The sequence below is a fragment of the Gekko japonicus genome, unplaced genomic scaffold (genome assembly GCF_001447785.1).
Source record: "Gekko japonicus isolate JY-2015 unplaced genomic scaffold, Gekko_japonicus_V1.1 scaffold1602, whole genome shotgun sequence".
NCBI classification, from domain to species: domain Eukaryota; kingdom Metazoa; phylum Chordata; class Lepidosauria; order Squamata; family Gekkonidae; genus Gekko; species Gekko japonicus.
In genome coordinates this window covers 90,359-102,485 of record NW_015172053.1, presented here as the reverse complement: position 1 = coordinate 102,485, position 12,127 = coordinate 90,359, and the positions used below count along the sequence as shown (strand labels likewise).

Below are 12,127 nucleotides of genomic sequence, written 5' to 3'. Positions count from 1 at the left end.
TTAGTTATGTTGTAAGGATTACTGTCATATGTGAAATCACCTTATACATATGTGAAATCACCTTATACAAGCTTCTGAGTATCACTGAATATCTACAGAAAGATACAAGTTCATCAAAGTCTAAGGTTCTTATGAGTTTTTAATAAAAATCCATATGAATTTCTTAAAATCCCACCAGAGCTTCCTTTATATTTTACACATACCTTTGCTAAACCAGATCAGTGGTTCATGGTCTATAAACAAGTCACATGTTCCGCTCCTAATCCATCTGCGTAAGTTCATCAAATCACATAACTGCCAGTTATCCATAAGCTGCTGGCATTCTTTGCTACTGCAAATCATGCACTCTTCAACTGTATGTGTGCAGAGACGAGAACACTACATCTCCAGAGCTGGAAAATACTATCCTAATAAATGAATATTAGCAGGCCAGGGCAACCTCCGATAAAAGAGAACACACAATTCTTCACATAGCATTTGATAGTTACACCTACAGTTTCAAGCTGTTTGCATTTTATTGGCGGTGGAAAGTGCTGTCAAGTCACAGCTGAGTTATAGCGACCCTGTAGGGTTTTCAAGGCAAGAGACAAACATTGCCTACATTGCCATTGCCTACATCTGCAGAGCAACCTTGGACTTCCTTGTTGGTCTCCCATCCAAGTACTATCCAAGGCTGGCTCTGCTCAGATCATGAGAGTTGACAAAATTGGGCTAGCCTGTGCCATCCAGGTTAGAGCTTGTATTTTATTAACCCTTTAAAAATAAGTTACTGTATTCTGCATGGTTTGTTGGCAAGATTCTTTGGATGTGCTACAAGTCAAAAAGAGGCTTAGAAATTAAATACATTAATAATATATGAAGTTAGCTTATTCCATCCCCTTTACCAACTGGTGTTTAAGTCTGAAATGGGCACAAGGACATTCTTAAATTATTACATTTCAGTGTTCATATGGTTGAGGTCTGTTAGCTGACTGCCCACTAGGTGAGTATAAGCAGGGCTATTTTTGGGCAGGAACGCACAGGAACGGAGTTCCGGCTGGCTCCCAAGTTGGCCACACCCAGCAGGAACTCATTAGCATAATAGGCCACACCCAACAACAGAAACTCATTAGGACTGGCTACATTAGGGGTGTGTGGCCTAACATGCAAAAGGTTCCTGCTACAAAAAAAGCCCTGGGTTTTGACAACAAACAAGGTAAACAGAATAAGAAGCAAAAAATGGGTGTGGCTGAATGACCACACTTCTGGTAATGTGGGGGTGTGACCTAATAGGCTAATGAGCTGCTCTGTCAGGGGTGTGACCTAATATGCTAATGTGTTTCTGCTGTTGGGTGTGGCCTATTATGCTAATGAGTTCCTGCTGGGCTTTTTCTACAAAAAAAGCCCTGAGTATAAGCTTTTTCTTCAGCCCATCCATAGGAATTTATACTAATCCTATGGTCAGGCATCCCACTCATTACCTGGGCAATGGAATATCATACCACTCCTTTCCCATCCAGGACCAGTTTTAGGATTGTGACACTCTGTGTAGTCAGAACTTCCAACAACCATTTTATTTTCATCCAGAGAGCCAGTTTGGTGTAGTAGTTAAGTGCGCGGACTCTAATCTGGGAGAACCGGGTTTGATTCCCCACTCCTCCACTTGTAGCTGCTGGATGACCTTGGGCAAGCTATAGTTTTGTCTTGAAAGAGCAGCTTCTGTCAGAGCTCTCTCAGCCCCACCTACCTCACAGGGTATCTGTTGTGGGGAGCGGAAGGGAAAGGAGCTTGTAAGCTGCTCTAAGACTCCAAGTGAAGGGTGGGGTATAAATCCAATCTCCTCCTCTTCTTCTTTAAGTTACAATAGAAAGTCCAACAGACTTTCATACAACAAACCCTTCCCTCCAAGTATTCTATGAAACTTAAGCTGATCATGATTTCAAGTAGGTAAGACAATACATCAGACTCTAAACCACTGCACAAACGTGACTGATCCCCAAAGCCAGAGTCAATTAATACCCGTTGAGGAGTTCCCCATACTTGACTCCCCCTCCCTCCTGCTGCAGAGAGCAGGAATAAACGGAATGACTGTCAATCATTTCATGGTGAATGTAGCCCTACATATACATAAGTTAATGGAGAGGTTAAAGGTGTGGGAAGGAGGGACACCCCTATTCCTCCATTCATAATTTGTTAAGCAGATGAATGCTGTTTAAGCAAAGGCAAGCAAGCAATCTTCTGGAAGTGTTCAATAGCATGGAATAGCACCAGCTCACAACATTAGAAGAACAGAAGTGATGAAAATGGCGTGCACCCTATGAAGAATAAAAAAGAAGAGCTGGCTTTCCCCATGTTTCCTTTCCCCCCTTTGACCCCCCAGAAACATGATTACCAGGGTGGTGAGACCCACAAGGACAAACGTCCACACAGGTTGGGGGCTGAAGTGAGGAGAGGAAGGGGAGTTAAATCTCTCTCCCCCCCACAAGTACAGCTTCACTGACAGAAAAGCAATGAGAGGCAATTTGCCCCCTTCATCTCACTGTTCTTCTGCCAGGGCAGCTCCTCTCACAGAACTCTTGCTATGCATAGTCCTTGTGGGTCTTGTGACCCCAGGAATAATCTTTCTGGAAATCAAAAGGGAGTACAGGATGGGGAAAGAATGCAAGGAAAATCTGCATGCTTCCTATTGGTGTCTCGTAGTATACAAGCTAACATTGGCATACCTAGATTTGGTAGCAATGTTGGTCTGAAGCAGCAGAACAAAATTTGAGTCCACCTTTAAGACAAACAAAATTTTATTCAAGGTATAAGCTTTTGTGTGCAAGCACACTTCTTAAGATACAGTGAAACAGAATTTCCTCAACCATTACATATAGGAAGAGAGAGGGTGAGGGGGTTTAGTTGCCAGGAAGGGCTGACTGTTGTCAAGACAGAGACAGAAATAAAAATGTAAATTACCAAATTAGGTAGAGGGTGAGCAGTAAATTATCATACATCATAATGAAGATCAAGGATCAAGCAGGGATAATAAGCTTAGTGTATATGGTTACCATGTGTTTGGGTTTAATACTGGGGGGGGGAACAGTGAAGGAAATAAATATGTCAAAGCTGGAGATTGATGTATCCTTAATTGTGGGATGCTGAGAGTAATTAATTGAGCATACCTAGTGTATAAGACACACACACTGATATCCCTCCAGTTAATAAGGGTCTAACAGCCATCTTTGGAAGTTCTCTTTACAGTTTTAAACAAGTTATCTAAAGTCACTGATGCTAGTGTTATTATCAATCCTGATTGCCTACTCAGGTTGTTTACTCCAGATACTAACTAATTTCAGCATGATTATGTGCCAAATTAATTAATTTGCAGTATGATACAATGCAATGTCATATCCTTCTAACTCTGCAAGTTTAGAAGAGTCTGGTTAGGACTGCACTGAGAATTATGCAACAAGCAGCAGAGAGAATGCACTCAAAAAAATATCTGAAGTTCCTCCAAGATCTCATTGCGAATCTTTAGCTAGTTTCTGATTTTGGCTTTGAAAAAACATAGTGATACAGTGATAGGTCCCACAATATATACTGCATACATTCCCCTCCTTAGTCATCATCCTACAGAGCTTAATACAGTGCTAAGTCTGGATCTGAAGCATGTATACCCATCAGCAAACATAAAACGTCAGATCACACTCCCATTTCACCCCCAAACAGACTGCTCCTGAGATGTTCTTTAGGAAAGTCATATGCAAACCCAAGCCTTGACTGGTCATCTTTTTTGGTACGCAATATGAATATAACTGAAGTTCAAATGGTATAGCAACAGATATTTTATTCACAACTTTCACCATAAGAGGATGTTGTAGAGTTATACCAGTTAAGAAAGGTACTACATATATACACAAAATGTATGCGGATCCCCACATACACATTATATTAAAAACAAGCCCCAACATTTAAAAAATCCTCAGTCACAAACAATGGCCATAACATGGTCCATATACATTTGTTACAACTGCACCACAGCTCTGTGACAAGATAAGCAAACAGTGTCTAACAATCCCAAGACAACACTGAACAGCTACATCCCAGGAGACAGTTCGCTCCATGGCAGAATTTAGACTGGTTTTCCCACAGAGGACTGACAGTGTGCATCAATATATCTGCAGACACCAAGTCCAAAAGTGTCACTAAGGTGCCAGCTAACAGGTCAGATATTGCAATATAGTTCACAGAGATATGTGAGCTAGAAAATAATACATGCATACATTTTTCAAAAGTGTGTCACTGTTATGTTTAAGAATGCTACCATTAAAAAATCCATTTTTAAAAATCAGCCAAACTAGAACTTTGCATACATCACTGAATATAAAAGATGAATACAGGACTGAAAGTAAATGGGCAAGGCCGGAGACAGGAAGAGCTGGTGATCAAAAAGCCTAATGAGAGACATCAGTAGTGGAAAGCACTGAAATACCAGGGGACCAGGGGAACAAATAAGAGTTTGGAGGCTCTAGTCACCTCTTGTTTACTATTTTGGCAATATAGTTTTACAACACGGCTTGTGGAAACCTGCCAAATTTCTGTTTGTTTCCTCTGCTTAAAACTATCCTGAGTGCATTGTGACTTCCTAGCATGAAAAGTACTGCCATCATTTGACAGGAGATCCTAATAATTCTTCTCTCAATATTGCTTGAAGCAGACCACCTATATTATTGGACCATCCCCTTTAATATAAGAAGGTTGGGAGGGAGCCAGAGTAAGAAAAATAACCAATTTGATTAACTAACAAGCAGTGCTGGGAAAATTCTGAAAGCTTGTTCATTTAAAAATCTGATGGTACCTAAACATTTTCAGCCCAACCACAATTATTGCTGAAGCATTGGCACACTTTACAAGCACATGCAATGTGCACATGTAAGCAGCTGTAGCCATATTTTGCTTTGAACATAATGTGCTCACATCTGATTGCTTGTGGCATGGCTTGGCGCAATATATATATGATAAAGTAATTTGTTTAAAGTTCTCCTGGTCTTACAAACTCCCACATTTACTAGCAACAATGAATGAGGTCACCATCTAAATATGCAGAGCAACAAATGCCATTTATAGATTACACTGAAACCATGTTTAAATTGGGAAGCAACATATTAAGTTGTCCCTGCTCTGAAACTTGAGAAACGAGGTATTTGTTACATGTAATTGAGGATCTATTCTCCTCCTTTAAATGTAAAAAGTTAAAGAACAGATACTGGATATTTAGGAAGCTTGTCTACAAATTGAGACAACTTTTTGCTATTAATGCTTTTGATTAAATTTGAAATCTATACTGAAATATCTGACTGGTAGCTGCACTGAGGATTAACAATAATGCTAAGGAGATCAAATAACTGGAAACTAAAAAAAGCAGTAAGAGGCACACATTAAAAAAACATGAAGAAACAAGAAACCAGTATTGATTTCCATGACACAAATTTAAATGAGTCAAAACATGCACTTTTAAGAATTCATGTACTAAATTTGCACCATGGTGCAATCACAATGTTGTAGTTAATTTTTTAAACAAGAAACGTTAACTAAACTAGGATGTCAACATCAATGGACTGCTATTCTGACCTTACACTTAATAGAAAAGGCACAAACATCCATAGTTATCTCTGGGATACATCAGATGGATTTTGTCTCACATGGTAATAGAGGTTACAGTCCATGCACTAAGTCCATACATCTTCCATACATCTAAGTAAAATCCTACCTGTGTTTTTTGATGCCATTTGACAAAGTCTCTCCACTTTTACGGCTTTTCTCTTCAGTCATGTCAGATGTTATAGTATCACTGGAACCCACACTGTCTTCTAATGAAGAAGTTGTCACAGTTTCAAATCCACTCAATGATTTTTCGGATTCCGAATCTACAGGACAAGTGAACATCAATGAGCAAACCTCAAAGCTGGTGCTTCACAGACTAATGAACACCTTTCTCAACACAGAGCTCTGAAACCTAAGTAGCCTCTTCTGTACCAATGACAGCATTTGTCCAGTGAAAGCTTAGTACTAGTGGAGACTGAGTCACCAGCAGAACATCAATGAGCAAGTTGTTTAGCACTAAGGCTTGGGAGACAATGGTGCATGTGGGCAGGACAGGTAGGGTACCAAGAAAATACTTTCACCCACAACTCAAGGCTAGTGAAAATGCAATCCCTTAATCATGGTAATATTTAGTAACAAGATTATCATGGTTAAAGGATCAGAAACAGGCTCACAGGACAGCATGTTCACTAATTCCATTCCCTCCCCTCTTCATTATGAAATCCAACTGGCCTTTAACTATGGTTTGCAGTAAAAGTGCTCACAGTAACCATTTTAGCCAGGATTTGAAATATGTGTAGGATTGAGCTGAAAAATCAGGATGTAAATGTCATGTTATCTAAGAAAATGTGCCCTGCAACTCCCATATGAGAAGACATTTCTTTCAAGCTAATTTGTCCCAGCAGTATGGGACAAAACCATGAACTGAATGCATTAAAGCAGAAGATATTCATCCTCAATAGTCCCAATGATGATTAAGGCCAAATGTTTATAGATTTAAATACCAATGGTAGTATAAGAAGTGGTAACTAGTTTAAAGACCTCTGTATATACTATCAGTAAGCACTGTACATGGAAAGAAGAATGATCATGTATGGCAGAAACAAACATTTGCAGTACTCAGTCAAATATACATCCATAGAAGAAGCTAACACAGTTGGTACGACGCAGGTAACATAGCTATTATGAAAGTACAAGATGACCTCTGAAGTAAACTGCACTAGGACCACAGTTCTGCCACACTCACTACAAAATCTATTCAGTGCCAGGTATAATACACACACTCACAAACAAATCAAAATCTTTACAACCATAAGGTAAGGTAAATTAAGATTTTTCTGCACACTTTTTTGTGTCTTCCAGTGACTCTCAGAAGGAGCTATTCAGGAAGCTTGAATCTTACTACCTAAAATCATAGGCCCTGTTCTAATTTATTCTATCCTAGATCTGTACTGTAAAAAGTTCTCAGTCAGAGAGACTACACATATTCATTCCTTCCCTCCCAAGTACACTGTTAAAACTACAAACCTATCACACCTTTTAATAGTCCCATATCTGTCAATAAAGCAGCAATAAAACCACCCAAAGACATAATCAAGATCTGCCAACTGGGAACATCTCGGCCTACGACACCCCCCTTTCTGCTGACCTCACAGTGAGGTAGAATAACGAGTGGGTATTTTCAACTACCGATGCATCCTGTAAGATTGAACTGTGTTTTAAGTGGTTAAATTGTATAATTTTATCGCACCCTGTGTGCCTAAATTGTTTTAATGTGTTATATTTTATTGCACTATTGTGCCGTGTAAGCCGCCCTGAGCCCGCATGCGGGGAGGGCGGGGTATAAATGAAATAAAAAAAACAACAATAAAATAAACAATAACAAATATTAGTTTGTAAACTGAAAACAAGGACTAAGTGAGTTCTTAGTCCTCTAGCAGTCATGGACTGTAGATGGCAGTTAGGGGGCAGGTCTTGTCCTCCCTGTTCCCTGTTGCTGCTTGACAGGCCAGTAGGGGAAGGGGGGGGGGCTCTTTGGCATCACTCTGGCATAAAGCCCAAAGTGATGTTGAGCCTGCACTCAAAACTCTATGGTTCAACCCACAGAGTTTTGGGAGAATCCTATGGCATCACACTGATGTGATGCTATTAGTTCCAGATTTGCAACACTGAAGAAGTTGTACCTGCCCCCTGAATTCTATCACTGGGTTACCAATCATGTCAACTGGGGGGAATAAGAAAGGGGAGGGAGAAAAAGAAAAAGCCGGAAAGGGGGAAATTGGCCTGATCACATTCCTAACAGTTTGTAGCATCCAGGACAGGAGTAATTTGCTTAGGGATGTATACTGTATGGTTCAAGAGGGGCAGCCCTGTTAGTCAGCTGCACCCAAAACAATGAAGAGCCATGAGGCACAATAAAAGACTGATTAATTATGACACAAACTTTCATCATCCAAAGCCTGCTTCATCAGATGTAAGAATTTAAGTAGTAGCAGTAAGGTGCAGATCTCTTAACCCTAATTCCCCACCTATAGTAACTTGTTAAAGGCTCCTACTGCTTTGAAGCAAAACAAAAAACAAACAAACCCCCTTGGATTTATTAGGATTGAAAAACGTGCTTCCTTAAATCTAGACTCATTAAAGCATGAAATACCTGAAACACTTTAAAATATCCATAAGCAAAGATGACGGGAGGGTAAATGATTGTGTCCCATGAGAACATAGCCTTTGACCCCCAAACTCTATACAGCATAATATCAAGAGATAAAATACCTTCACCTCACCAGATGCTACTCAGGCTTGGAGCAATGTAAGATACTACTTACCTAGCCCCATACCTCAACAAGACAGTCTCAGTCAACTTTCAGACACTCCTGTCTGAACAATGGAAATCCACCATCACCTTCTGTAGAAGATAAGTAGGTGGTGGTGGGAAGAACATGCAAGCCTTCCTTATGATGTGTGCAGCTTATACTACAAACAAATGTCACCAATCAAAATAAGCAGGTTAAGGGTTTTAGCCAGCTGAACAAGTGACTCTGTTCTGCAGGTCAAAATTTATGGGTTAATTCTGAAACATAGGAAGGTGTTTGGGGAAATGTTTAGGCAACAAAACTTAAGGCCACAGAAACCCTTTTTTTTGCAGACAGACATCCCAAACTGACAGAAGCTTGATTTGTCAGTAGCAACTTCTCTGTGAAGAAAGACTGTAAATAGTTGACTCTCATCCATTTAAGGAAGGGAAAAGCAAGAATAAGGTAACTCATAATTGTCAAGCCATTAAATCAAAGTATATAAACTGGCTCAAGGGAGTTGTTGCCTACACACTCAATTATATTAACTATAACTTTATCTTAGGGGCTCCCAACATAGTGCCTGTGGGCACTATCGCGCCCGCTGACACCTTTTTTGGCACCCACCAAGAGTTTTTAGAAAGTGGATGGGGACAAGGTGAGACTGTTGCCCAGTAGGACTTCTGATTGGCAGCTGGAGATCTGATTGCCTGTAGAGATTCAAATAATGCTGTTTAAGCAGCAGCTGTCACTGCAGTGTTGGTTTTATTCGCTCTCATTCCTTTTTCCAAGTACATTTTTTAAAATTACCCCTCTTCTCCTCTGCACTTGGACTTCAGTTATTTTGTGATTACACCAGCAGCCTGTGTCAGAATTCCAAAGGTGCCCACAAGGTCAGAAAGGTCGGGGACCCTTGCTGTAGCTCACAGACCTGAAGAATTTCAAGTGTTAACATACACAAGTGAAAGCCATTGCTTGCATAAAAAGGTCTGCTTTTCATTAATCCATAATTATTATTCTGGTGTCGTAATCCAATTTTTTTTTAATCAAAAGGAAGCTGTTATGCAGTTATTCTGTTTGGCCCAAGCAAGTTTAATAAGCCTGAGTCATAGCATTACTATTCCACAGTGTTAGATGCAGCATTTCAGCATTTTACTTAAAAATATACAGAACTAGATTTCTCTGCAAATAGCAGCAATAAGGACTCAAGACTCCATCTTCTCATTCTGCAAAAAGGTTATAATTAAATTTAAAGTGCCATGCATGCTTTATCAGGGCAGGCTGGGATGTATCTGAAGATGCAGCTGTGCACATCACTGTCTCATGATGCATGCAGATATAATATGGAAGGCTTACAGTGCAATCCTAAACAGAGTTACACCCTTCTAAACCTACTGACTCCAACAAATTTAGAAGGGTGTAACTCTGATTAGGATTGTATGGTTAAGCAATCCTCCCCCCCCCATCCTATTTTGGTTTCTTTATTTTTTAAAAAAAGAATGGCCTCCAGGGTAATGCATTTATTTAGGTTTTCTGGTTTATATTTACACATCATAAAACCTTTATGTTTGTTTCAGATGGAACAGCAAACCATAATGAGTTACTATGAGCTCATATGTTTTTTGCATCCCTTGCATACAGTTCTGTTTTCATGTCAAACTACACTTTTCTGTCCGAACTGACAAAACTGTGGCAATAAATGAGGATCTGGAATCCTGGTTTGCAGGAAAAGCACAAACCATGTTTTGCCAGTTTAGACATAACAATAAATTAGTTTGCTGTGGAAGGATCTCATTTAAATTGCTGTACATGAAGGGACAAGGCAAACTATTAATGCACACTCATTCCTATACTGATAAACTATGGCTTGCCACAGAATCCAAATGATACCTTTTGATACAGGTGGGACATCCCAGAAGCACTTTTTTGGTCTTTTAAGTTGTATAGAATAGCATTTGGCATACTGAGAAAGGAAATTACAAACAAACCTGGAGGCTGCCATTCCAAATACAGCCTCCTTCATAAGGCGGTCTCACAGAGGATCAGCCTAAAGACACACAGCAGGTTTGTTAGCTGGATCTGAACAAACCACCATGTCTTGATCTCTGGAAATACTGCTTTATGATATATGGGAGCAAAAAACATCTCAAACATTAACACAGAAAAGCCTCTAAAAGGGGAACCCCGTTCACACCTTCTTTCTACTAAACAAATCTACAAATATGAGCCCCACCCCTGTCATCCACGCAATGCTAAAAAAGAGAGCAGATATTTATTTTCCACTCTAATCAATTATTTGGATAACAACAAGAGGCTTAGTTCCTTGTTTACAGGCTCAGACTCCAGATCACTACTTCCCAAGTGTAAAACGTAAAACCCTAGCCAGGTGAACTGTTTCACTGGCAAGACGTCTTTGAATATCCAGCCTGTTGCAGAATATTTCCCCCTGATACACACAAGTGCCATTTAACCTAATCTACTTCAGTTTAGTAACACAATCCAGCAACTCTGCCTGTTATGCTTTAAACAGCTTTTATACACTGGATGCTTGTATATTACTGTAAGTCATCCAGAACCTGCTCCTGCTACATTTTTGCCTTTGTCTGACACTTTATCCAAATTGTGCTTAACTGACAATAGTGTGTGTCCCCATCTGCACTTAATAGATGACAAAGAGAGAGACAGCACAAGGAAACAGCAGCAACCCAAGAATAAAAATGGCTCTTGGAAGTTATTAGGCAGTCCACAATATAAACCAATGTTCACATACTTATTCTTTACACAGTACAAACCTCCAGCCTTTACTAATTAAGACAAGTTGCACTTGTTGCTCTTGAAATGGAGCCCTAGGCTACAGACCCAGCTTTTGAGCTACCTTTTACTATGCAATCCTTGAAGTCACTAGGCTTAGAAGGGTCAGTGTTCATACCCAGACAAAGTTTGCAATCTACCATCCTCATTCTTCACCATTTTTTACTCAACCCCCCCCCCCCTCAAAATGTAGTTAGCAACTTTCATGGGATAGGGACTTGTGCTTGAAATTCCTGTGTTTTGATGCTACAAAACTGAACAAGACTGTTCCTGGACTTTCTTTTTAAAAGTCGCATCCGACCATAGACTTGGCTTTCATTGTCATACATACTCACCTGAAACAGCATCATAGAATTGTTCCTCACTAAGGATGCTCAGAGGTGGTGATCCTTTGACTAGTGACTGCTCCAGTTCATGGTGCTCGGTGGCTAATGTTTCCAGTGCTTCAGATAAGATCTTGTTTTTCTCTTGCTCGTGCTCCAGTTTCAGATTCCTCACCTATAAGTAGAAGCCTGTGTGAATAAAATCTCGTATCTCTCAAGAAAGTGAGCCTCAAAGCTACTTCAAGGATAGGCTCCAGTTTGCAACTGAATTATGTCAACAAGCTCTTAGAAGTGGATAACGAACGCCCAAGCAAGTTTTCCCTCCTACTTCATAGTTTTGTCTCTGCATTTTAAAATGTTGAAAAAGCATACAGCATTATAAAATTATTTTATTTAAAGGCAGTGTAAGCTTACGATACAGTTAATACCACATTTGTATAATTCATAAGATGGCCAATACGAACTTGAGACCACAGCACAAGTAAGGTTCATGTGAGAATCCAGCATCAACTTAAACACTAACATATTTGTGCTAGCACAATTTGCATTACAACCTCCTAAATTAAATGCTTTTTAGGAGTATGGCAAACCAACCTGACTTTTAATTCTAGGAGCCTTAAACACATGAAATGTTGT

At 39.8% G+C, this 12,127-nt stretch overlaps 1 protein-coding gene across 2 annotated transcripts in view; it reads right to left on the bottom strand.

Moving 5' to 3' along the window:
* The window catches only part of OSBPL1A (oxysterol binding protein like 1A), a 117,219-nt gene that overhangs the window by 43,664 nt on the left and 61,428 nt on the right, over positions 1-12,127 (bottom strand). For both annotated transcript variants that reach the window (XM_015420745.1, XM_015420746.1), the window contains exons 16-17: positions 11,504-11,666; positions 5,732-5,888 (exon numbers count right to left, since the gene is read on the bottom strand). In XM_015420745.1, coding sequence (XP_015276231.1) covers positions 5,732-5,888; positions 11,504-11,666 — 320 coding nt within the window. The remainder of the gene's footprint in view (positions 1-5,731; positions 5,889-11,503; positions 11,667-12,127) is intronic.